We start from the raw sequence: 25,936 nt of genomic DNA, 5'->3' as shown, positions 1-25,936 counted from the left end.
CTTCCTATGTGGTCCAATCTGTTGTTCCAAAGATGTAAATAATTTTTTAAACGAGACTGCAAGATTTATTAAGATATCTAAATAAGCGATACAAAGTGCCATTAAACTTATATAGAAATGTAATTCATAATAATGTACTTTGTATTCTAAATAGAAATTTCGAATATTAACAACATTCTTTTACTACTTATAATAATTTATTCATAAGTAGATACAATAAATTTATAGTAAGAAATAATGTACCTATACTTGTTATCGTTAATATAATGGTTTGTCTAACATTTTTATTGTGGGGCGTAAAATTTAATAAATAAAGTATAAGTATATTTATAATATATTGTCCATCCAGAAAAAAACAAGGCACAATATTAATAATTGCTAATCCCGCAGAAAATATTGTAATATATTTGCAAAGAAGTGTCAAAGCTTCTGGTAATTTAGGATTTAAGAATGAATATTTAGGTATCCAATCAGATACATCAACAGTTCGATAGATATCTGCTGGATGTCCGAAAAATAATACATCCTTTCCCTCTCTCCTTTTTATTTGAACAACCTGTGATAGAAACAGAAACCAGTTTGTTAAATACTTTAAATGTTATTAATTGTTACGTGATTAATATTTAAATGTTTGTTTTTAAATATATACCTTAGTAACATTATCAAGGGAAGGTCTTAAACAATGAGTATCATGAAATACACATTCATGACTAGCATGACAAAAATTTTGAGACTGATTAATCATAGTTCTGGCTGGAAGGCAAGAATGAGGAGGTAAATGTAAAGGAGCTGCTTGTGGTCCTTCAATGTACTCAAAGCATAAGCTTCCTGTAACTTCACTATCTGATGTACAACAGTTTATAGCACCATTAGTTTTTTGTTTTGATGGAACGGACTCATCATATTCCTAAATTAATTTGCTAATTAGGTTATGAAAATTTATATTATGTGCAAAGATACTACCATTACTTGTTTAAAAAAAGAATCATATTAACTAATGTAAGAAAATTATACAGAAAAAATGTTACCTGAATAAATGATTGTTTAACACAGTATCCAAGAGCTGGTTGATTAACTGTGTTTAATATACAATCGTACCAATCTTCGGTATATTTTATAGGACAGTCATTTATTTCATATATCAAATCCTGTTCAAGAAGTCCTGTTGGACCTAGTACAGGTGAATTCTATAAACGTAAATTTTCATAAAAAAGACTTACCATTCCTAATTCAAAATTGATCATTTGCTATCTATCTTTACTTTAATTAATTTTGTTTTCATATAATTTAAGTAAAACATAAAAATCATCTAACAACCAATGTGTTAATGTATAAGAATACATTATCAGAAGACTTACAGGTAAAATAGTCTTTACATAAATTCCATTCCCTATTGCATAAAATGGTGCCCAGAACCATGTAGAAAGCAAAAGAACGGTTGCAGCTACTGTAGCAAGTACTATGTTATGCCAGATTCCTGCACAAGTAACTCTTAGTTGATTTTTTAATGGTAATGAACTAAGCTGTTCACTGCTTATATGTACATAAGCTATGGGTATTGTGAAAGCAATTAATATTCCCAAACCAAATAACTGAACATCTTCTCTTGCTGCAGCCAATGCATGCCCTAACTCATGCATAATACTGCAAACTGCTAATGTAATGATATAATATCCAATCTCATTGAAGGGCATATCTATGCCAGGTAACTGTAAAAAATAAAGATGTGTCACATATAATTTTATCAACGGAATTACATTTATTAAAGAATTATCTCAAAATAATAAATTAAATATTATTCGAAGTTAAAATTACCATGGGTTCTAATAAAGGTTCAGAATTAGTATTATCAAGAGATGGTCCATTAGACCATATATTGAACGTCATTCTTAAGATTACAATTATAGCAATTGGCAAAATAATGACACTAATAATCACTCCTGCATTAAACCAAGCAGTCCAAAATTTAGAGCGATCCATGCCCCATTTAATTATTTTACGATTAAATGCTGTAGTAAACCATTTTATTCGCAATATTTGAACTTCTAAACCAGTATTTTTCAAAAAATATAGGTATGGATAATGTGAACATGTCTGTAAAATAAATGATATTCGTAATTATTATTACTTATAAATTATTAAGAATAGTTATCATTAATATTTTATCTTCACAAAATAAAATTTTTTAAATTATAATTCTAAAATTATGTATAAAAATACTTATAATATTCATCCGTATAGCATTCGTAAACTGTACCTTAAAAATTGTGTCAAAAAAGAATAATGAGCAATGAATGAGACCTATTGCAATTAATACATTTAAAACTTCCATTTTTCAATACTTTATTTTGATTTTTTATGTAAACACTTTTCATGTTACATCTTACATCATGTATCAAGCTTCCTTTACTATATAGAAGCGCATCTCGTACAACTTGTACAGAACTATTTGATTTTCCAAGTTGTAAAGATATAGTAAAATATAACTTTTTGACAGTTGCATTCCCTAGATGATAATAATTATTGTTATAATTAAATTTGTATCATTAATGAATTTATATTAAATATAAATTATGTTATGATTGATTTATAATGCAACATAATACAATGTTTTGATAAAAACAGTTATATTTTATAACTTAAATTCAGTAAATGTTCATGAAATTTAATATTTTAATATTAAGTTTACAAATTTTTGAAATCATACTCTATAAATTAAAAATAATTTTTATCTTATTTTCGTCCATATCTTATTACATACTGTATTATTATAGTCTAAAAAACTTTTAAGTATTACATAGGGAATTCGATATAGGAACGATGATAATCCAACCAGATTGAACTGAATAGTGGTGACTTAGATACAACTACAGTAGGATGCACACGCCTAATTCAATTATGTATGAATTGTATGATCATTATCACTTTCACTTTGTTTATAACCTTATCTATCGTTAAATTAGTAGTAATGATATATGATATCTAAGATATAATTTGAATATTTGTTTTGTGTATATTTCAAAGTAACTGCTGTTATACTGACATGTCGTTATCTATCGAAAAACAAATTGAATTATTATTAGCTGGTCATCCATTAGAAATTGATGACACGCATGATAGTACCCATGCGGTACAAGATGAAATAGGTAAAGTGAACTTTATGTGTAATTAAATGTTAATGTTTGATAAATGATACTTCATTGATATATATGCAATTAGTTAACATTTATTACATACTATTATGAAGCTAATAAATGAATCAAAAAAATATGTTAGAAATTATAATATTTAGTTCTTTTAATTTTTAATATTGTTGATTTCATACATTTGCTCTCTTAATTTTATTTTATCTTTCATTTCTTATGCAATTACTATTAGTTATTAACAACTTATACAAAAGAAATGTGTCACAGGAGGAAAAGGAACACCTAGTACTTATATACCAATTTGTCAAAAAACTGTAACATACATTGTTGCTGCTGTAGTGATAAATAATCAAGGGGAAGTATTAATGATGCAAGAAGCAAAAGCTACTTGCAGTGGAAAATGGTATTTACCTGCTGGGCGTGTTGAACCTAATGAAAATTTATTAGATGCTGTTAAAAGAGAAGTCTTAGAAGAAACAGGGCTTACATTAGATCCAGAAACATTGATACTAGTAGAATGTGCAACTGGTTCATGGTTCAGATTTGTATTTACTGGCAAAATAACTGGTGGTAAATTAAAAACATTAGAAGAAGCAAATGAAGAATCGTTGCAAGCATGCTGGGTGAATAATGTAAATGATCTATCACTCAGATCACATGATATTATATCTTTGATAGAAAGAGGTAAAACTTATGTCACGAATAAGAATATTCCACAACATCCATATTTAATGCCAATTAGTACACCATTGTCCAAATTATTGTTGCGGCTAACAATCACTTCGAAAAAAAGATCAACGTAAGTTACATACATTTGAAACATGCTTAATTTAAATTTATTTTACATTGCAGTTCCAACTTTATTTGTATAAATATATCAGTGCTTATGCTTGATTCCTCTTTAGTATTTACGCTTGCAGTATAAGGTCACTGGTGATAGTTTTCATAAAAGAACAACAACAATCTGATTATGACTGTGAATATGGATGAAGGCTTAGGTTGGAGTATAGTAGGTACACTTACATGCACATGCACTTGTACATATACATTTATAGCAATAAAATGCTTGCCTTTTTCATTTTAGTCCAAACTTGTACTATTAACAACGTAGATGTTCATAAGTAAGTTATAATTAACAATAATTGGAAACGATTATTTTATGATGCATAACACGCGCACAATAATAGTATGAATTGTATTATAAAATTACTAACTATATATATTTTATATTTTATCTAACAAACTGCATAAACAATTATTTTGTTTAAGATGTAAATAACACATATTTGATTGTATATACTTAAAGTACAAAAATCTTCATAAAATGCCAACATTTTATTCCTTTTATAGTTTTAAATTGATACACAATTATGTATTATATTTTATCAACAGGAATAAATTACATGTACTTGTATCAGATACCATGCCATTCCATTTACCAATTTGTGAAATTAATCCACATCGCAACCTTCTTTCTACTTTACATAACTTTATGAAGGTAAATATTTCTTAATATCTACCTTTTGATGTAGATAATTTTGTATTATAATCTATCATAAATTGTTTAGGAATTATTTGGAAATGGAGTTGCACAGCATAAACCACATGGCATACTTTCCTTAGAATTCAGTGGAGGGCAAGGAGGAGATGGACTTTGTTTAACATTATTAGTATCATTTAAGTTACCTGTGGAAGATGTACCTGCTACAGGAAAATTCATTTGGCATGAGCTACCTGAAAATCTCGCTACAAGTGTTACTTATCGCTTACCACGAAACATGACAGTGCCTTTAAATGTTATACGATGATCAGATATTCATAGTTAGTGTATAAGTGAAGATTAGGTGTGCATAGTATAATTGCATTTTAAATTTTATTAATTTTTCTTTTTCTAAAAAATGAGGTAAAAAATTCTTGGACTGGCACACTCTTAATATTTTGACTATAATTATGTATTCAGTAACTTGCAATTTTACATTTTTACATTGTCATAACAGAATCATAAAATTTCTTAGTTGAGAAATATAATTGAGAACAAAATAATTAGTACGCACGTACATTCGCACATAACTCTATATATACGCATATACAAACGAGATATACTTATTTCATATTAATATTTAACAATTTCTAATTATATTAAAAAATATTTATGTTATATATTTACATTTTTCCTAGTCTGTACCAATGATTTTTTTAACAAGAATGAATATGTAGTATGTAACTCACATACAAGTCTATAACATAATATCATTAATACTAATTATAAATAAATGATGTGAATGTATTTTATCAGAGAAACACTACTAGCATTTCCAATTGGTACCAAAAATTTTGAGAAAGAAGAGGTCTTTGTTTCAATCTTAAAACTCATGTAGAAATTTTTATAAAAATATTCATAATATAGATAAATGTAGGAAGCTGACATCCTGACAGTAGAAATTTATTTTTATATGTTATAGAATATTATAAAGAACTGTTATTTTACGTTCCAAATACAAGTACGTAAAATGTACAAATATAACAAAGTTTGGAAAAATTATTAAACATAAATACAGAAATAATACACTAGCATTTATGCATAAATATATTTGACATTGTAAAATAATAGTCACTTAAATGTGCAAAATCTGCATAAAACACATAGGTTAAAATATCGTATATACATATAATACAAATATGTATCATATTATACAGATATGTATTATGATACATATTTATGCAATGTTTAATAGAAAGTTTAAGATAATTTTTAATGTTGTTTACATAACACTTTTTAAAGTTTTCGAAGTATTTATAATTTATATAGATTAAGTAATTTTTTTAGCTTATATAATATTTATTAACAATGTGCAACTGAAATAAAATATATTAATTATAATTTAATATGTTTAAAGCAATTTCTACATATTTTACTATACATAAATATATCATGAAGACTGTGTTTTATACAAATTTATTCAATATCTTCTTTAAAATGATATGTCAGGAGTATGAGTATAAAAATTTAAGACATATATATTACATGAAATTTAAAATCTTTTAATATCACAAAAAGTACATTAACATTTTTATAAAAAAATTTTCGTTCAAGTATACTTTTGACTTATTCTATACACAACAGTAGTATAAATCAAATATATTTTTTAATATTACATTATTTGGAGTAGAATAAAAAGAGATTTTAAAATACTTAACAGAAATGTTGCTGTAAGTGATAAAATAAACAAAAAGTTTAATTAAAAAATTGTAATTATTTAATAACTTTACCATATTATATAATAATACATTTACAAATACTTAATATATTATGTGTAATTGTACGTATTTTCGATTGTATTTTATATATCAAAGATGTCGTGTAGAGAGATTTCACTTTTTACAATATAAAACTTGTAATTCCAAAAAAATATATATTTATATATCCATAATTATTAATGCAATTGTTGATCATTAAGAAATTTAAACTCTGATAATACATTTTTACAGCAATTATAATTGTGAAATATATTCATAAGTTAAACTATCATTAAAGTACTTATTTAGTATACTTAAGTTGATGTTGGTGTTAATACCCCAACTGCATTTGTTGACTCTTCATCATTACTTTCATTTTTTATAGGAACAATATTATTTTCAATAGGCATCAGTTTGACATTAGTATTTTGAATCGTTGATAAATTATTGAATGAATTTATAGATGTAGTGTTATTAAGATTTGCAGTACATAACGCTTGCTTTTCATTATTTTCACATTGATTAATGCTAGTGTTAATATTTACAATATGTTTTTTCATATGAGTTGTTAAATTTCCACTATGATAAAAGTCTTTCCCACAAACCTTACATTGAAATGGTTTAATTCCGGAATGTATTCTTTCATGTATTGATAAATTACCACTATGCCTAAATTCTTTACCACATACAGCACATTTATATGGCTTTATACCTGAATGAGTTCTTAAATGAGTTGATAAGTTTCCACTATGACTAAACATTTTTCCACATATTTGGCAACCATAAGGTCTTTCACCAGAGTGTGTCCTCATATGGATAGCTAAGTTTCCACTGTGGGTAAAACACTTTTCACACTGATTACATTTATAAGGACGTTCTCCATTATGAGTTCTCATATGTATAAATAAATTACTTTTATGTCCAAACTCTTTGAAGCATATTTCACATTGACATTTAAGTTTTTTTCCTATGTTTGTGTCTGAAGAACCTTTGGATGGTCTTCCAGGACGATTAGATTTTATGGAAGATATAGGCTCTGAAATTGATACTATTTGACTTGTAAACTTTGCTGCTTGTATACTTTGAGGACATTGTGACTGTTCAGCTTTTTGATTCATGTCTATATGACATTGCTGATTCATTTGATTCAAATTTCCTTCTTGATTAACTTGAAAATTTGTATTATTTTGTACATAATTTTTCATATATGCTAAAGAAGTATTTTCCTAAAATATTTAATATTAGTCAATTTCTTAGTGAAATGTTATATAGGTTTTATGATTTAGAAAATAAATTAATAAAAACATTTATTGAAATTATAAAACTTACTTCAGATTGGAATAAATTATATTGACCATGAATTTCATTTTTTGGATGTATTTCATTTGATAACTGTGCGTGACTCCAAAAGTGTGATATCTCATTATATTTATAATCAACATCTTCTTCAATAAATGTTGGATATTTGGAATTATTTGATGTATTAACTTTATCACCAAAGTTAACATCTTCTATTCCCATACATTCATGTTTTATTTGAACAGGATTAAACATCTACACATATGTATATATTAGAAGATAGTTATAATTAACAATATTCTTGCATTATTCACTGGGATTAAATACCAAAAACTTGATTAAATTGATTAATTAGTCTATTAAAATAAAATAATGAATGCTGTAATTTTCAAAAGGAGGTTGATCTTTAATTTACAAAACTAAAGTTATAAACCTTGTGGAATAATTATTTAAAAGACAAATAATGGTTTTAGTGAATTTAAAATTCATGTAAAATACACATACATTTCAGAAAATATATTCTAGGATTAATAGCTACTACGCTATAATTCGCAATTCATAGTTTGATAAAAAGCTGAATTTTTGAAAGAAACAACATGACAGACATACATTGTCACTTCACCGCAGCTATTTATTACATATAAATATATCTAAAGAAGCATTTATTTATATTACACTCCTTTCCGTTTATACACATTTCTTAGAATATCATCTACTACATTAAGTAATTAGGGTGTTTTTTTATTAAATATATTAGAGAATTCAATTTGTTCCATAAAATATATAAATTTTTATATCGTGAAACAGTGCCATCTAGGAAAACTATGTTGTTTTGTAAAGGTTTCGAATTTAATACAAACTAAATATTTTATATATCATTTAATTTCAAAAAGATTTAATTTAAGTTAGGATCACATTTATACATTTAGAACGACCATTGACACTTTAGTACCGTTTTGTTTTGTTTCATCACTTGATGGAAATGTCTTTTGATTTAAATTCAAAATATTATTTATTATTCTTGACAATTCTCATACTATTGATTATAAACCATTATTCATTTGTATAATTATATACATGAAATTATTTACAAAATCTTTAATTTGCACATGAAATTAACAAAATATAAAATACAATATATGTGAATAAAAATCAAATATGTGATAAATGTACGTATACAATTTATGTGTGTGTCTGTATACATAAAGGAAAAAAGCAAGGAAAGAACAAGAAAAGTAATACAAAAATTTCAGGAAGTATATTAGTTTGATCTCATTAATAGGACGTATTGGAATTATATTATTCATATATGTAATTTAATGTCATGTGCTTTAAAAACAGAATAAGTTAAGTAGACATACATGGTTAGACATGCAACTAGAAGTGTGAAAAAATTAAATTTTTCAATACATACGTTTAGTATTGAATAATACAAAAATTCTTTTATTCAACTACCCAATTTTTATAATTTTATTTATATAAATGCTGAGATGTTAATAATTCCCTCTCTGATATTTATAATTATATATTTTGTATTATGTATTTTATAATTCATTTACTTTGCGTATAGAGGACGCTACGTATTACCATATTATTTTTCACTTCAGAAATCCTATTTTCCAAGTTTTGCTTGTGAATCTTGTGGCTTGTGTTCTAGTGTATATGTATGTGTGTGCAAAACAAAAAAATAAACATTTTGTAACTAATTTCGAGTATACGAGAGGTCGCTGATTAAATTAATTTTGATGTATCTCTTTTATTATCAAGACTAGTATATTGTTAAATTATGCTAAATAAAAGTATTCAAAAACATATAAACAACTTAGGAGATAAAATATACGCATTTATATATATTTTTTAATGTTATACGTCTTGTAGTTTGAACAAAGATATAAATGAAAGTGACAGTTCCCTGACGCCATTAAATTCAATTATGTTGTCATAAAATTTATTTCAAAAGTGATTTATTAAGTTAAAAATATATAAGAATCATAATAAATTAAAATAACTTGAAAAAATGAATTAGAATATAAAGTCAAACACTATGCCTGGTGGAAGACGTAATGCTGCTAGTAGAAATGGACAGAGTAAATCCCAAGCTCACTTCTCTGTATCTTCAAATATTGGTATACAAAGTAATAGTGGAGAAAGAACAGCTGGAAATGGTGCAGATGATAAAAAGTCAGAACTTTGTGGAATGAAAGCATTAGTACCAAAACATGTACCTATACCAGTTGTACCTGTGGATGGTCATTTAACTTTTGAAGCTTTGTCTCTAGTTGTGTCAATTAGTGCAGCTTCTTTACAAATGCTTAATTTGTATAGAACTGTTTGGTGGTTACCTCATTCTTATAATAATTATAGTATGGTATGTGCATTAAAATATTTTTCATTATTTTAAGTCATCTACTCTTTATTATAATTTATCTTTTTTTATAAAAACATGTGATTTCAATTTTTTAGAATTTCTACTTAATAGATCCTTATTTGCTCGTATTTATTATAATTATGGTTGCAAGGCAATTTATTTATTCTTTATTGCATCGAGTTATTGGTGTTTTATCACCAGTTCGTTGGTTACCTATTGCTCAAAAAATGATGAGGTATATTTTGCTATAAATTGTACATTATATATATAATGTAAAACTTATATTTAGGATAATTTAAATATTATGTTTCAGGATAACTTTACTAATCATCGTGATGAATATATTATGCTGGTGTCTTTACCATATGGCTGAACGACATAACTCAATGAAGATTTTTTACTTATGTTATCCGTCTGTATTGTTTTATTAAATTGTAGTTATTGATCCTCGTGTGATATATTGATATGTTATATATGTATATCATTCAGCATACATCATATGTATATCAAGTGTTTATTGTATGTACTTTATTTCAGGAGTTTGTCTGTATATTTTGTAATGTTTGGTATAAGTGCAGCACCTTTCTTTGATATATCAACACCTTTAAATGGTAAAGATGAAAAGAAAACAAAGTTTCTGATGGGTATAAAACTTATATTTATATTAATAATGATGATTATTATTATATTAACAAAGTGTTAAATTTATGAATTTAATCTTCTTTTTTATGTAGACAAACCTTTACATAATTGTTCATTAAATGCATCAGCAATTAGAGCAGAAGTTTCAATATTAAGGTCTGATTTCAATCGGCGTTTGAAGCGAGCTTTGTTTGCATCTTCTAGTAGTGCTTATGTATGTGGTATTGCACCCATTATATTTGTACCTCAACATCTACATTTTAATATTTCATGGGTTGTGCAACATGTTATTATGTTTTGGCTGGAAAGAATAAGTGCTCACTTTTCACATGCTTATCCTGTCAGGTATGTATTTATATAATTATATTGTGTAACAATTTATGTTATGTCAATCTTATAAATTCTTTAGTAGTACGTATTGTATTGTTCTAAGATTGTATAATGTGAATGTTGTATTAAAAAATTCATTTGCAGAAATTTGATGAATACAATAATTATTTAGGTACTGTGATGTTTTACATAGAGCGGCATTACACCTAGGTCGATGGGTTAAAATTGAAAATTGCAATAGTCATACTTATGCCCAAGTGTGGAATGATTCTATTTTGTGGCCTCATGGTTCAGTTGTGAGACATAATAAAGAAATCTATCGTTCCGAAGGCTTCTGTACTGTAGCAGAACCAGGAAATTCAAATCATTACAGATTTTATGTACGTGATCAATATTAACTTATTTTGTTATAAATTTTACTTTCATCACACATATGAGTATACAGCGAAAATAACTAATAATAATAAATTATGATTATTTTGCACAGGCTTTATTTAGTAATCCTACAATGTTACTTTGTTCAATATTGGGCTTGCAACTTCTTCTTGTTTGTGCACAATTATTTATTTTACTACGCACAACTGATTGGTATCAAGTGCTATCAATAACATTGCTTCTTGTGATCAACTATTATACTTTATTTAAAGTTACTAGAGACTATCTTATTTGCTGGAAAGTATATCATGCAGAACAAATAATACAAGAAAAGTCGCAAATGATTGCAAATTTTACTGTTCAATAAATGATTATTGAACAAACTGTCGGTGTTATTGTGTTTGCCCTTTCCAAACGACTATTTTAACTTCATTTTATAATTTATTGGTCTTACAAAATTATTTCCTTAAACTAATTTTTATCACAAATGTTATTATAAATTAGGATTCAAAAAATAACATTTAAGATGATATTTATTACGAACATAAAAAAAAAAAAAATAAAGAAAACATAAAACAAGAAAAACATAAAGAAAATAAGGAAATAATTAAATTGGAACTTCTAAGGATATATGTGCCGGGTGTATAAAAAATAAATGTCGTGGCCACTATATCGTGATTTTGCCTTTGGATCGGTGGAAATTTGTCAAAAAAATGTGGCGCAAGATTGACCTTGACCTTGACATTAAAGAGCAAATTACAATTTCACATTATTATATTAATTATTTATTTTATATTTAAATTATTTGTTTATGTCAGAAGAACTATCTCAGGAGATATTTACTACGTTTGTTACTTTGTTTCAAAAATGTGGTTTGTTACGATATTTTTGAACTGTATACTTATTTTTTGCTATGAGCAACTAAATAATTTCCTATATGGAATAACGAGATGCATCGAACAATATATAAAGAATTGTAATTCTATTTAAAAAAGTTGCAGTTTACCTTTTTATATCCTCTACGTGTCCACCTGCAAAGAAATTAATATCAGATCTCTCTCGACGCCACTCAGCTTTTGCTTGAAAGATTTGTTTGCTTTATTCTATTTATGGTGAGCTATTTCTGCTAGCGAATAATTTTCCCGTTTCTTCATTAATATCTCGTTATTTACATTCTATGTGAATGTGAAATGTAAGTATTGTAAATAATAAAAATGCAAGAACTAATGGAACTTTAACATCATTTTTTAAGAGAACGGTGGAGTTGTGATTTATCAACCGTTTGAGACTTCTGTTCCTCTTGAGGAGTTTTATACGATGCAACAATAAAGAATTTAACTTTGAATTTTAAGGTCAACATCAATTTTGCGGTAAATTTTTTCAACAGACTTCTATGGATCTAGAGATGCAGAAGCACGCTATAATGGTAACAACAGTTGTTTTTTATACACCCGGCACAATGTATATATATACATTCGTTTGTAAATATACAGCTGTTCTTTTGATAAATAGATTGGTTTTAGTTTCATTAAATAAGTTTTATTAATAATAACTTTATTAAACCGTTATACCTAGAAACATGAAATTTTTTCTTTTATGACATAGACATGGGATAATAAAGGATTTTTGGAAATACCCATTCTAAAGTACAAAGGGTGACAAATTTTTTTTTCAAAGGATAGCCACATTTTGCATATCACTATAGTTAAAGATGTGGAATTCGGCATATGAACTCATTAAAAATAAACAAACACGTGTTTAAACATTTTTCGAAATTCAACTTCAGGAATTGCAATATTCGTTTATCAACCGAGTACAAGCCTGTTAGAAAATTAGTTGCAGCTGTAACAGTGTAACAGGACAAATAAAAGATGCAAAAAAATTAAGGGAAATATCTATAACAAAATGAAGCTGAAAAAGATAGCTTATCACACTTATTATATTTTATGGGTCTCGCCAAATCATTGCATATTATAAAATGATCTTTGCGATATTTGTAGTCGTCTGAAGCTAACGCAGGCATAGCCGCGGGATAGTATGTCATGAAATAATATAGGCGTTAGAATAATAAAAAACTATACAAGATGTTCCATTAAATTTGTTACACACAATTGTTTCTTAAGCTTTCCTTTCTATATGTATATGCCTTCGAAATTTCAAGGCGGCCTACTTGTTTTTTTAAGTAGAATTATATATTTTCATTTAGGTAGGCATGTAGTCTGTTACAAGACAAATTCATTGATTTATAATACATTGGTCTTTCAATAACACAATAAAATAATGAAAAATAATGATGTATGTTAAAATAATTTTTGATTAATGTGACACATTTATAATAAGTTGCATAGATCAGCATTTTTATTCATATTTTTGACAAAGAATTTGTAAAATCCTTTTTGCTTTTTCTCTTTATGAAAGACACATTTTTTATTATTTTATTATTGAGATTTACGAAATTTGATATTTTATCTTATTATTTAATGCGAACAAATTTATTGTTTAAGGAATTTATATATGTACATGATATATAAATATATATATATAGCAGTTGCACATGTTTTAGATAAATGGTATATTGAAAAACCACTTAACATTACTGATAAGACAATTCTTGATATAAAGTAGACAAACAATCATGGTGTTATACCTACATATATAAGAACAAAATCAGAATATAGGATAGTATGATTTTTATCTGTTACCACGATGAATTTCATTTGGAAAATACTTTTATGCTTTGTATTTACTTTTTTTGGCACGAAACTTTTTTTTATATTTCATATTAAATTGCTTAAAAAATGTTTTTCTTATATATGTATATGATATGTTAAAATAGTAGTTTACAGCTATCATATCTCGTTATTTACTAGTTATTATAAACTATATGGTTATACATTATACGTTTTATAAACTATAAGGAAGATAGAAAATTTAAACGCATCATTCTTTAATATGTGAATTACAATACATAAATATAAATTGTCTCATGTAATTTATATATATGTAATTATTAGAAGATACTAAAAATATATTTCAATATATTTATCTTAAAATTTAGGTATAGTTAAGAATGAAGGGCATAGATTATTGACTGGTTATGTATCTGGAGTGAGTGGTATGCCTTCAATAAACGTAACAAACTGTATGAACGACGTAATTCTTGAGAATCCTCTATCAAATGCTTTTCAGTGCTCATTACTATAATTTTGTAATTGAACGTTATCATAATTAAAAATTTTATAAATATTAGAAGCTTATCAAGAATTCAAATTTTCTTCATTTAATCATTTAACATCTTTTCTTAGCATAGTCGCGTTACTATCGGGATTTTTGAATAAAATATATTTTTAGTCTTTTAGAAGACTTAAATACTTTTACTATACCATATCTTTCTTTTGTAAAGCATCTCTCTGTGACTTTTGTTCTCTTAATGTGTTGTTAATGTGAATAGAATGATACCAGGACCAAGTATACGAGTTTGTCTTGGGGAGGATACTATGACGATTTATTGGCATGATGCATTGCAGAATGGCTATCAATATTACCATGGTGTACGTACCTAGTATAACGCAATATCCAATTGTAACTACATTTAGGTATTTTTATAACTGATTTTAAAACATATACACTTTTAAATATATATACAAAATAATAGGAATTCATAGAACGATAGAAGTTATGTCCCTTCGGACAGAATTTTCGGTAGCCTCGTCATGCGCACTCCAAAGAAACAAGACCTTAATAGACAATATTTCGAGATTGATTTCATGTTAAGTCATGTAATTGTTATTAACGATTGGATGCACGAATTATATACAGAACGATTTCCATATCGCAGAACTGGTATTGACGGTCAACTACCTGATACTGTATTAATTAATGGGAAGGGGCAATTTACAGTAAGTATATTCGTTTAATGATAGGTTGAGTCAAAAATTAAAAACGTTGAGTTGAACAAGATTTGATTAAACAATTTTTTTATTCTTGCCTCTCCAGACTTTATAACTGGAAAGGATTGTTCCATAAATTATTTTATATTTACGAGATACGTAGCAGAATGCTAATGATATTACTACAATTACTCTATTAGAAGTAATTACTGTGGAAGTAAGTAGACATCATCGTTTCCGATTAGTTAATCCTTTTATACGGAGTTATGAGTATGTGTCAACCACTGGACTTTATTCATTAACCTTAGAAAATTCGTTAATTATAATTGTAGATTACGTGAAACAACTTGATAAGGAGGAAAAAATAAAGAGAAATTTAGATGCTCCAGGCAAAGATATTATTGTTGTTCCGGATAATGATTCCGCACAAACAATATGTATGCTGTGAGTTTAGTTGGTCCATATTTTTCCCAACAGAAACATTTTGAGGACCACTTCATAAAATTATCGAAATATTTTAGATTTGTATAAGGAATTACAAATTAGATACTTAAATCTGCGCAAAATTTTCGAAAAGCAGTGTTTATAAATATTTGAATATTTTACAATGTTGAAATTAATAGTTTATATAATAACAATAATTTATTGATCAATATTTTTTATTGTCAAGGATATTGGTTATTCCACTGTCACTTCATTTATCAACAAGCAATTGGTATGGAGATTGTTCTCAATGTCGAAGAACAAGAAGATTTACTGTGCCTCGACTTTTCTCGAAATACGGTAATTTTAAGCCTCCCATTGAGAAAAGGCTGAAACTGAAGTAGAATTAGACTACGAAGTGGATGTCTTAGTAGGTCAATTATACTAATTCATGTTTATGAGCTTCTGTTAAGATATTGTAAAAATATAGTTTCCGATGGTATTTTTGTTTCTACTTAATTCCGGTTAATTTTATTAAAGTAAATTAGGCAAATAATTTCACTAGTATAAGACTATAATTTTAATAATAGTTATCACGTTATTTGTTAATTTACTGATATTCGTGAATAAATTTCCGTTACCTTCACTTTGTGGATGGTCGAAAAAATATGTGTTTTTATGATATTATACAACTTACGTCAGTTATAATTTATATCGTCATTTCGTATATAAACTATCTTCCTTCCATCTTTATTTTTCAACTTACTAGGTATCTACTGATTATTCTAATTTAAAGTTAGTAAAAAGCTTAATACTCTTACGACAAAACTCTTTACTACTGTAAAGAGAAGACGAGTATTGATACTGCAAGCACCAATGTAGTCCACATATTTGAATTTACTTGAGATCCTATACCATGGTAATTACTTGTAATATTATTTATCCACTGTTCGTAAGGAAACACTCTGGTGTACACGCTGAGATAGTCGCATGATCGATCATAAGAAACGATCCCCACTTGTATACCATTAAAAACCAAAGGACTACCAGGGTCACCCTAAGGCAAGCAATATCGATATAAATTTCAATGACTTTATAACAGAATTATATTGAATTAAATTTATCATTGTTACGCGAAATTAGAGTTACTACAAGTTGGTATTACCAAAAATACAACTATTAGAAACGAAACAAAACTCTAGCTTATTGATACATTCTTATCAATGAACTTGATCAAACGTTATAGTCAAATGAATTATAAAACTAAATTCAATGCACTCACGGAGCAAGCTTCTTGATTTCGTCTTGTACTCGTGCATATATTATTTTTTGTTGCCATCCAATCGTACACTTGGCACACTTCCTGCGACACTATAGTTACATTTAGCGCTTGCAACACGTTAGACATGCCACCTGATCCACTCTGCAATGAAAATTTGTTGAAAAAAATTTCAATCGAAAACTTTTATCGAATTATATAATAAATGCAACATATAAATAATCCTTGCAACCAATTTTAAAAATATTCTACAAATTTGTAATTTAAAATGTATTTATCGATTACAATAATTTTAATTTATGAAACCACTTACGTTTAATTTTCCCCAACCGGTTACTACAGCGTTTGTTTCTTGAGGTACATAATATACCTTTGCAAGTGGAATCGGTTGAATTTTGTCGTTATATTTAATGTATTCATTTACGAGTATTAAACCGATATCATTACGGACTAGGTATTCGTTGTAAAATTCGTGCCAAATCAATTTGTTGACTGTGTGAACAACACCAGGTTGTGATAAATAATTGGTTCCAACAACAACCGTCATTTGTGATGGTACTTTCCTATAAAGTTCCATGAATATATGAAGAATGAGAAATAAAGAAATTATAGGCAAAATGAAAAATATGTTTATAAAAAAAGTATAGTTTATGAAATAAGAACCTATCTTTTATTGTTTCATTTTCTGATGTTTCAAATTTCATGATTCGAAGTTATCTTTGATAGTTTTTCAACAATGGAAGGGAGTATTTAGATTTAATAGACTTTATCTAAAATAAATATTAAATTGTGTAAGAAATAGTGTTATCAATATCATTGATAGATACATTTTTAGTAGCTTTGATATTATAAATAGAAATTTCGTTCGATTCATAATGACAGTTTGCCTGGTAATATTGTCTTAACTTCAATAAGACCTTAATGCAACATCAATTGCATTTTTAAGATGACAATATACAACATACGTATATTTCATCATGTATATCGTATTCATTTATATTTCTCAACTTTGACCTTTTACTATATCTCTATAATGTGTTCTCCTATACAATACGAAAACGTTGAAAGATTAAAAATAAATGTATCTTTATAATAAAAAATAAATTAGGAAAACGTGTGTTATTAAAAATCTATTATTCAATATTTATTGAGTTACTACTCCCATGTACATAAACATGCACAAACAAAATTCTCTCATCAACTGATAATCTCTGCCTTCTTTTTAATTTACGTTGATGTTAATGTTTTAGCTAATTTAAAAAAGTGATAAGTATGTAATTAAAAAGGTCTGTTGTTGATGATGTAAAAGCTTCATTTTTATATTTAAAAGTGATGAAATTAATAATATCTTTAAATACTATAAGGTATCGCATAAGATATCTGTATAAAGTACTATAATATTCTAATACAAAGAACACAACATTTAAAGAATGTTTTGTTTAAAATGTTTATGTAAATTTTCTTTCTACTGGTAAATACTTTTCTTACTTATAAATACAGCGTGCGGCGGTAAGGATGACATAAGGATTAATAATTGATGCTCCGCATACGTGTGAACCTTTAATTCTGATTGACGCTTGGTAAGGATATTTACCGTCTTCAGCTTCATTACCACCCACTATACGTGGAACCGAGCCTTAAATAATAAATACACTGTGTAGTATAGTATAGTAACTTTCATTATATAAGTGCAATATTAATAATCATGAAGTAAGAGCTTGATCACAATATTTTTTTGTTATTTCATTAAACTGATCTATGAACTGTTTCTATACTTTGCAGCTGTAAAGCGCCAAATAAAAAATTAACTTTTTAAAATTAGGGAAACAAACTTACCACTAACAATGGACGTGGTAATTAAAAAGACAGCCAATGTGTACATAATACTAGAAATTGAAATCTATCCAATTTTTGTTAACCTGCACGTACTTACATGTCCATTGAATTTATTCACTGTATGATTAAGTTGAGTAGAATGATAAAAATACATGTTACTTATCATACACTCATAAATAATCTCATTTCGCTAATACCTATGGTCATAATCCAGATAGACATAAATAGGCCAGATAAAAGAAAAATTGGAACGTGAAAATTAAAAGAAGACATTAAGAAATTTAGGTCGTTGCATAATTAAAAACATTTTTGTAACACAGGATATAGGAACGTATTATGTTATAAACAAAGTTAGTAAATATTTACAAACAAAAGTAACTTTCTTTATTTTTTTTTATTGAATATCTAAAAACTGTATATGCGAAGTATAGTACGCGATAAGACTGATTAAACTCAGATAAAAATTGATTTCAGAAATAAAGATTAAATATACATATAGATATTGCAATAAAAAAGACTATAGTAGAAGGTAATTGAAATTATCTTTTATTAATTTTATATTTGAAATCGTATTTGTCATAAGTCAAAGTTTTCCTTGAATTTAATAAAAAATTAGCAATCATATGTATATCATTGTTATCTCGAAGATAAAACTCATATGCATATATATTTAAACTTTTTATTAGTAAGAGAAATAATGGAAAAGTGGGAAAGAATTAGTTTACTAGCATTTGAATTTTACAAGGAATTCTAGATTGATAAGATTGATATTAATTCTATGCTTCTACAGCTTTTTTATATTACTATAATTCTTGAATGTAATGTAAAACTTTAAAACAAGGACAATTTTTTGTGGTCAAATGCTATTAATAAAATCTACATATTATTTTTAGTGTAAGTCGATGGTTAACAATAGCAGTAAGTCAAAATAGATGGATTATTGTCAACAAATGTATTAAAAGAATAACGAAGTGATGATAAAACATAGAGTTTTACACGATTCATTTAAAATTATGACGTAACTTACAACTGGAAAAATATTTTGAGTTTTAAATATTAAATGTTTTATATATATATAGAAATATATATATATATATTTCTCTACATATACCTACGTAGTTAATATAAAAATTTTGATGTTATCGGAGTGGTTCGTAAACATTGATTAAGCATTGGGAAACTTATCGTACATAAAATCTTTTATTTTTACGCTTTATCGATCGTTATAAGTAATTTATCATTTGTGGCAGCGAATGTTCTTTTACTTCCAAGAGTAGTATTTATATATATATATATATATATGCAAATCATACTTTATGATATCTATAATATCTATAAGCAAAAATCCATTCGTTCGAGCAAAAAGGTGATATATTAAAAATAAGAGATATAAAATATCTTGCCAGGATGTGACAATATCCGTCTCTTGGAAGTAAAAGAACGTTCGCTGTCACAAATGATAAATTACTTATAACGATCGATAAAGCGTAAAAATAAAAGATTTTATGTACGATAAGTTTCCCAATGTTTAATCAATGTTTACGAACCACTCCGATAACATCAAAATTTTTATATTAACTACGTAGGTATATGTAATGAAATATATTGACGTGTAAATCAAACATAAAAAAAGGTTATAATTTTGATAATGGTTTCTATGCCCATCTAATTGATTACTACAAATAATTACTACAAATAATATTTTGTATTTTATTGTATTGTACGTAATAGTGGACTATCTAAGGGTGTAAAAATTTTATTTCTTGAGTTTGTCAAACGAATTAATTCCACTCTTTTGTCTTCCTCTATTTTTAAAATATTTAGTGAAATATAATCTTCTTCTTTAAAAACGTAAAATATGGTCTTCCCTTAATGGGTAGATATGTATATTCACGTAAAACTAAATTCCTCGGTTACGGGAAGTCCACAATCATGTTATAATTTCACCTGATAATCTATTTCGAAAGCGTAATAATTAAAATATTAGCCATATCGTAGATCGGTAGAGTGATATGTATTTTTCTTAATTGTAATTAAGTATTTTCAAATCACACACAAAAAAAAAACTGATATCATATAATCAAAGAAATGGTACATACGTGTTATACGAAAGGGTATTAATCTTATCAAACAATTAATCCAAGTTTCAATGAGAGAAAGGTTTAAATAGTGATATTATATAAACTCATAATTTTACAGTCCATTGCGATATCATAATGAATCTTTTGCGGGGAACCTCTTTACTCTTTGTTCTTATTCTTACCGGTAGGAATCTCTTTTCGTTTGAAATAATTCATTATCGTTCAATAAAACGCAAGCAGCAATAATACATCCGGTAGATATTAGAACTGCTTTATGTCATTTGTTTCTGAAACTAAAACAATACATTATCGTTAGTGTTATTGAATATTGAATTTTTTCAACTCCATACGTGTAGTGTGTTAGTTTTTTTAACAATATTATAGTTCAAAAACTGTCACAAAAATGGAATAGTGTTTATAATATATGATAATGTATTCTCTCGTAATGGAGCTTAATTATATTTTTGTGTAATTATGTACTACATAATTTAAAAAAGGCGTGATCCAACCTTTCAGTCCTAGTTCAGAATGCAGTCTCACAATCTATCATTGCGGGTTACGCGCCCGGCGTCAGTGGAATGGGATTTATTAATGAAAATAACTGTTTAACTGACGAACTTCTTGGGGATTATTCCTTGTCAACTGCTGTCGAGTGTGCACGAACATGTAGACCAGGAGAATCAAAGACGTGTTACTATAAATTCGTAATTGAACGTTATCCTGTTAATGGCCAGTGAGTATAACAGTGCAATATTAACATTGAAAACTCGTTAAACTTCTTCCAAATTAAAAAGTAAAAAATGTTTGATTTTTAGAAGTCTAGAAATTATTGAAATTTTTGTCACAACTTATCATCGTAATTTGAAGTATCAATACTAGGTATTTACTTATGCAGTATTTATAATTAAATTTGTGATCATTTATTCTTTAATTATTCCAATATTATTACTGTGAGTATTTTGCGATTTAAAAAGTTCCGTGATAGAAGGTTTAATCTCCGCATCAAAGTATCAAAGATTGTATATATTTTATTACGTATGATAAATTTCATTTCAGATAGAAATTTTAAGGAATAGCTAAAGTAAATTAAGGAATAAGATACAAGTAAATTAGAAACGATCAATTATGAAATAAAGAATAAAATTTAAGGAATAATTCTTCATTTTCAGGGCGTGCAATTTGTGTATGCCCAACGTTACAAATTCTTTATGCCCTAACTGTCAATGCGTTCCCGGGGATGGAACGCAGCGGATGGCTTTGACTGTGAATAGAATGATACCAGGACCAACTATACAAGTTTGCAAAGGAGATTACGTCGTAGTTGATGTTCAAAATCTGTTAAAGTCAGATTCAATTACGATTCATTGGCATGGTATCTTCCAACAGGATTCTCCGCATTACGATGGGGTACCACATTTGACACAGTGTCCGATCATGATTCATGACACATTTAGGTAAAATAAAATTTAAAAATTATGTTAAAATTGCAAAAATTTAATCGTAATACATTACATCGTAGCTTTCATGATCGACCATTTTGATATATTGCTAATACGTAATAATTTGCAGACGGATGTCGTCACAGCGGTGACATTAAAAAATTTTCTAACTATAAATATTTATTGCGTCGATTAGTTGGTAATGTCACTAGAAAAATATGCCGAAGGCATATAGAGCAAAGGTTTAAAGAGCACACGAAGAAAATATAATAAGTCGAAGTGTGTTTAATATTTTAACGTGAAATAAATGAAAAAGGGAATATCCTGATAAATTCGAAGATATAATTCTCTTGAAAATACATGAAAAATCCGCGATGCTTTGTGAAGAAAGAGTAATATTAGTTTCCATGTTAATTTAATTTAATTAATATCATTCTGCATACTAAATATTGTTAATATTTTTGAAGTACAAACAAAAAGTACATATAAAAGGGCGACAAAGGCAAGAATTAGCAATGTATTGAATTTTAAAATTGCTCTTCTATAAAAAGCAGGAAATGTCAGATATCATGTTATCATCTGTGGCCTTCAATTTTACATTCCTCGAGTTACTTTATCTTCTTCGTAGAAAAATAATACAGAAATTCAATTATAATCGAACCTATTTCAAAAATACGAATTTTCATCCTAAAACAGTCTTATGAGATAAAATTTCATTTGATTATTCTAGGGTAATTATGATAATGATAATCGTAATAATAATCGAGGCAGGAAGATCTGTATTACCAGAAATTAAGCTTGTAACTGACAATGAATAGAGGATATAAAATCACATAGAACATTCTATAAAACATTCATCAAACAAGAGTATCAAATAACTTGAAATAAAGAATTTTTACTAGAACGTTATACTTTTGCTAGATATCAATTTTTTGCTAATAATTGGGGAACTCATTTGTGGCATGCTCACACAGCGACGCAAAAATTGGACGGTGTATTCGGAAGTTTCATCGTACGATCACCACCGCAAGATGAACCCTATAAAAATTTGTATGATTTTGACCTAGCAAATCACGTAATCGTTATTAACGATTGGTTTAAAGAAGAGGCTACGAGCCGATTTCCAGGTCGTAGAGCCGGCGTAGTTCAACAGCGTGCCGATGCGTTCTTAATTAACGGAAAAGGAAGATACATTGTGAGTTTGATTTTTTTACTTAAAATATTTTATCATAGAAAATTTCAGCCAATAATTAAAATAAAATCGTCGTATTTTTATATTCAAATATTTCTAAAATTTGATTACGTAATACAGTATAGTAGTATATACCTCTTTATCATGTATGATTTCGTTGAGAAATTTGGATCTTAATAGCCGAAATAATGGTATAAAAACACTAAATTTACACTTAGAATTTATATTAGAATAGTTATATATTTATTTGATAAACGATTTCACAGATATTCATCGATACACACTTGCGCGCGTTTCACCTTCTTCCATACCAGACTGTTAACTGAACAATTTACATTCCTTTGTTTTCGAGACGCCGCGCACACACACATTTCCACACATTGATATTCACATACAAGTATCACTACTACGCAGCTAATCTAGTCTAGCACATAAAATTACACATATCTCAATAGATTTCAAAGTATTTACATTTTAAAGGCGCTATGTATTAAATACCATATATTAACTTAGTTTCTTAATTTTGTCCGTTCCAGGATCCCAGTAACGCTACGTCAAACATTCCCTTTGAAGTAATCACCGTAGGTGCTAATCAACGTTATCGTTTTCGTTTAATTAACTCCTTCTGTACCGCTTGCTCTGCACAATTGACTATCGAAGGCCATAGTCTTACCGTTATTGCTTCCGATGGTCAACCTATGCAACCTGTCGTTGTTGATTCTATAGTTTCTCTAGCTGGTACGATATTAATAAAAATGCAAAATAGTATTACTAATAAAATTGTCATTATATTCATTTAATTTCCTTTTCGAACAAATTTCACAGGAGAACGATACGACTTTGTCATTAATACTAATCAAACACCTGGTGCCTATTGGATACAACTGCATGGGTTGGATCATTGCCGTATCCAACAATTAGCTTTATTACAATACGAAGGAGCATCTATTACACCAAAGACAAAAGAACCTACTTTTGATAATCCTATTCCTAATGGCCTAGTAAGTTGCCCTTTCGTATTTTATATGGAGTTGCTGATTAACTAAATCGTAAAAATGTTTAATTACCGAATCGGTAAAGATATATTTATTTTAATAGTAGCTTTAGTAGTGGTAAGATATAGTAATAATCTAGTTAACGAAATATATAATTTTACTTATTACAATCATAGGTACTGGATATCGCAAGTTCCGTTTGCAATTCTACGCTCAACTATATTTGTGGCAATGGATTAAACAACGCTTTGCCAGTCGATCCAGATATTTTGAAAAAAGAACCAGATGTAAAATTGTATTTACCTATATCTATACAGAATTATAAACCGGAAGAAGTGTTCGTACCTAACACATATAAGAACTTTCTGGGTAAGATATGGATATAGTTGTCGGATTATTTTATTTTCTTTTGTTTCTTAAAAAAACATATGATTAATCCTTTTCTTTTTTTTTTAATCTTGATAGTTCCATCACCAAAATCGATAGTAGCCACTATGATAAATAACATAAGTTCAACTGGTCCATCCTCCCCGCCACTCACTCAATTGGAAGACATACCTGCAGATGCATTTTGTAACGCCGAAAATTTACCACCCCACTGCAGTCCAGGAGCTCTGTGCACGTGTATTCACTTGATTAAAATTCCGTTGAACTCCACCGTAGAGATAATCCTGATAGACGGGTGTATGTTAAATGTTATCTAAATATGGAATTAATAGATTACTTTACAAGATGTTTATTTGATAAAGTGATTAATATATACATGTACTATCTTGTAATTTACAGATGACACGGTATCTGTACGGCATCCCTTCCATTTGCATGGATACGTATTTTATGTTATGGGCTTAGGTCAACCTTTGGGTGCCACTACAAGTTCGAATACTACGAATAAGATGACACTGGAATATTTCAAAGAACTTGAAAAGAAAAATCAAATAGAAAGGAATTTCGTTTCTCCACAAGGAAAAGATGACATTCCTATACCAAACAACGGATATGCCATAATTAGATTCCGCGCAAATAATCCAGGTAATCGTGAATATTAACAAATCGAGATTTTAAAGATTTTATATGCGTAATAACTAAACGATTTTATTTTATTTCATCCTTAAGGATATTGGCTGCTCCATTGTCATCAAATTTTTCATCATCTTGCTGGTATGGAAGTCACTTTACAAGTTGGAGAGGTATCTGATATGCCAAAACCACCAGAAAATTTCCCAAGATGCGGCAACTTTAAACCAAAAATACAACCATTTACAAAATAGTACGGAGTAGAAAAGTAATCGAAATTGAAAATGATTAAACAAGACATGACCATAACTAATAGATATAATGTATATTTCTCCTCATTCGTTTTCGTATGTGGTGAAGATTCTAGCTAAGTAGTATAATTCGTAA

The 25,936-nt window shown here is 27.6% G+C and overlaps 6 protein-coding genes across 9 annotated transcripts; 3 read left to right on the top strand and 3 right to left on the bottom strand.

The window, feature by feature from the left end:
- Positions 1-42: 42 nt before the first annotated feature.
- On the bottom strand, positions 43-2,462 carry LOC132908243 (membrane-bound transcription factor site-2 protease). The gene is made up of 6 exons (XM_060962041.1): positions 2,258-2,462; positions 1,816-2,094; positions 1,359-1,709; positions 1,029-1,187; positions 650-907; positions 43-556 (listed from the first exon to the last, which is right to left on the bottom strand). The coding sequence occupies exons 1-6, from the start codon at positions 2,330-2,332 to the stop codon at positions 188-190; spliced, it is 1,491 nt and encodes a 496-aa protein (XP_060818024.1). The 5' UTR covers positions 2,333-2,462; the 3' UTR covers positions 43-187.
- Positions 2,463-2,906: 444 nt separating this feature from the next.
- On the top strand, positions 2,907-5,895 carry LOC132908246 (8-oxo-dGDP phosphatase NUDT18). Its single transcript, XM_060962049.1, has 4 exons — positions 2,907-3,146; positions 3,414-3,945; positions 4,539-4,644; positions 4,715-5,895. Exons 1-4 carry the CDS (start codon positions 3,044-3,046, stop codon positions 4,952-4,954), a joined length of 981 nt encoding a protein of 326 aa, XP_060818032.1. The 5' UTR covers positions 2,907-3,043; the 3' UTR covers positions 4,955-5,895.
- Positions 5,896-6,380: 485 nt separating this feature from the next.
- On the bottom strand, positions 6,381-8,648 carry LOC132908245 (zinc finger protein 616-like). 2 transcript variants are annotated; one of them, XM_060962048.1, is made up of 3 exons: positions 8,292-8,648; positions 7,713-7,937; positions 6,381-7,609 (listed from the first exon to the last, which is right to left on the bottom strand). In XM_060962048.1, exons 2-3 carry the CDS (start codon positions 7,935-7,937, stop codon positions 6,698-6,700), a joined length of 1,137 nt encoding a protein of 378 aa, XP_060818031.1. In that variant the 5' UTR covers positions 8,292-8,648; the 3' UTR covers positions 6,381-6,697. The 2 variants fall into 2 exon arrangements, with proteins under 2 accessions (XP_060818031.1, XP_060818030.1); XM_060962047.1 differs by having other exon boundaries at positions 8,187-8,646.
- Positions 8,649-8,881: 233 nt separating this feature from the next.
- On the top strand, positions 8,882-11,780 carry LOC132908244 (transmembrane protein 39A). 3 transcript variants are annotated; one of them, XM_060962046.1, is made up of 7 exons: positions 8,882-10,050; positions 10,146-10,285; positions 10,364-10,462; positions 10,588-10,694; positions 10,785-11,037; positions 11,216-11,402; positions 11,510-11,780. In XM_060962046.1, the coding sequence occupies exons 1-7, from the start codon at positions 9,727-9,729 to the stop codon at positions 11,762-11,764; spliced, it is 1,365 nt and encodes a 454-aa protein (XP_060818029.1). In that variant the 5' UTR covers positions 8,882-9,726; the 3' UTR covers positions 11,765-11,780. The 3 variants fall into 3 exon arrangements, with proteins under 3 accessions (XP_060818029.1, XP_060818026.1, XP_060818025.1); XM_060962043.1 differs by having other exon boundaries at positions 9,321-10,050; positions 10,591-10,694; positions 11,195-11,402; XM_060962042.1 differs by having other exon boundaries at positions 9,323-10,050; positions 11,195-11,402.
- Positions 11,781-15,958: 4,178 nt separating this feature from the next.
- On the bottom strand, positions 15,959-18,871 carry LOC132907927 (chymotrypsin-1-like). The gene is made up of 4 exons (XM_060961384.1): positions 18,826-18,871; positions 18,478-18,625; positions 17,303-17,552; positions 15,959-17,133 (listed from the first exon to the last, which is right to left on the bottom strand). The coding sequence occupies exons 1-4, from the start codon at positions 18,869-18,871 to the stop codon at positions 16,966-16,968; spliced, it is 612 nt and encodes a 203-aa protein (XP_060817367.1). The 3' UTR covers positions 15,959-16,965.
- A 2,125-nt stretch (positions 18,872-20,996) lies between these two features.
- LOC132907953 (uncharacterized) lies at positions 20,997-25,936 on the top strand. Its single transcript, XM_060961407.1, has 10 exons — positions 20,997-21,090; positions 21,423-21,639; positions 22,076-22,360; positions 23,267-23,540; positions 24,074-24,275; positions 24,363-24,538; positions 24,709-24,901; positions 24,998-25,216; positions 25,319-25,564; positions 25,649-25,936. The coding sequence occupies exons 1-10, from the start codon at positions 21,042-21,044 to the stop codon at positions 25,801-25,803; spliced, it is 2,016 nt and encodes a 671-aa protein (XP_060817390.1). The 5' UTR covers positions 20,997-21,041; the 3' UTR covers positions 25,804-25,936.

The sequence above is a fragment of the Bombus pascuorum genome, chromosome 6, assembly GCF_905332965.1.
Source record: "Bombus pascuorum chromosome 6, iyBomPasc1.1, whole genome shotgun sequence".
In the NCBI taxonomy this organism is placed as follows: Eukaryota; Metazoa; Arthropoda; class Insecta; order Hymenoptera; family Apidae; genus Bombus; species Bombus pascuorum.
The sequence above is the reverse complement of the archived record's forward strand: the minus strand, read 5'-3'. Positions and strand labels throughout refer to the sequence as shown.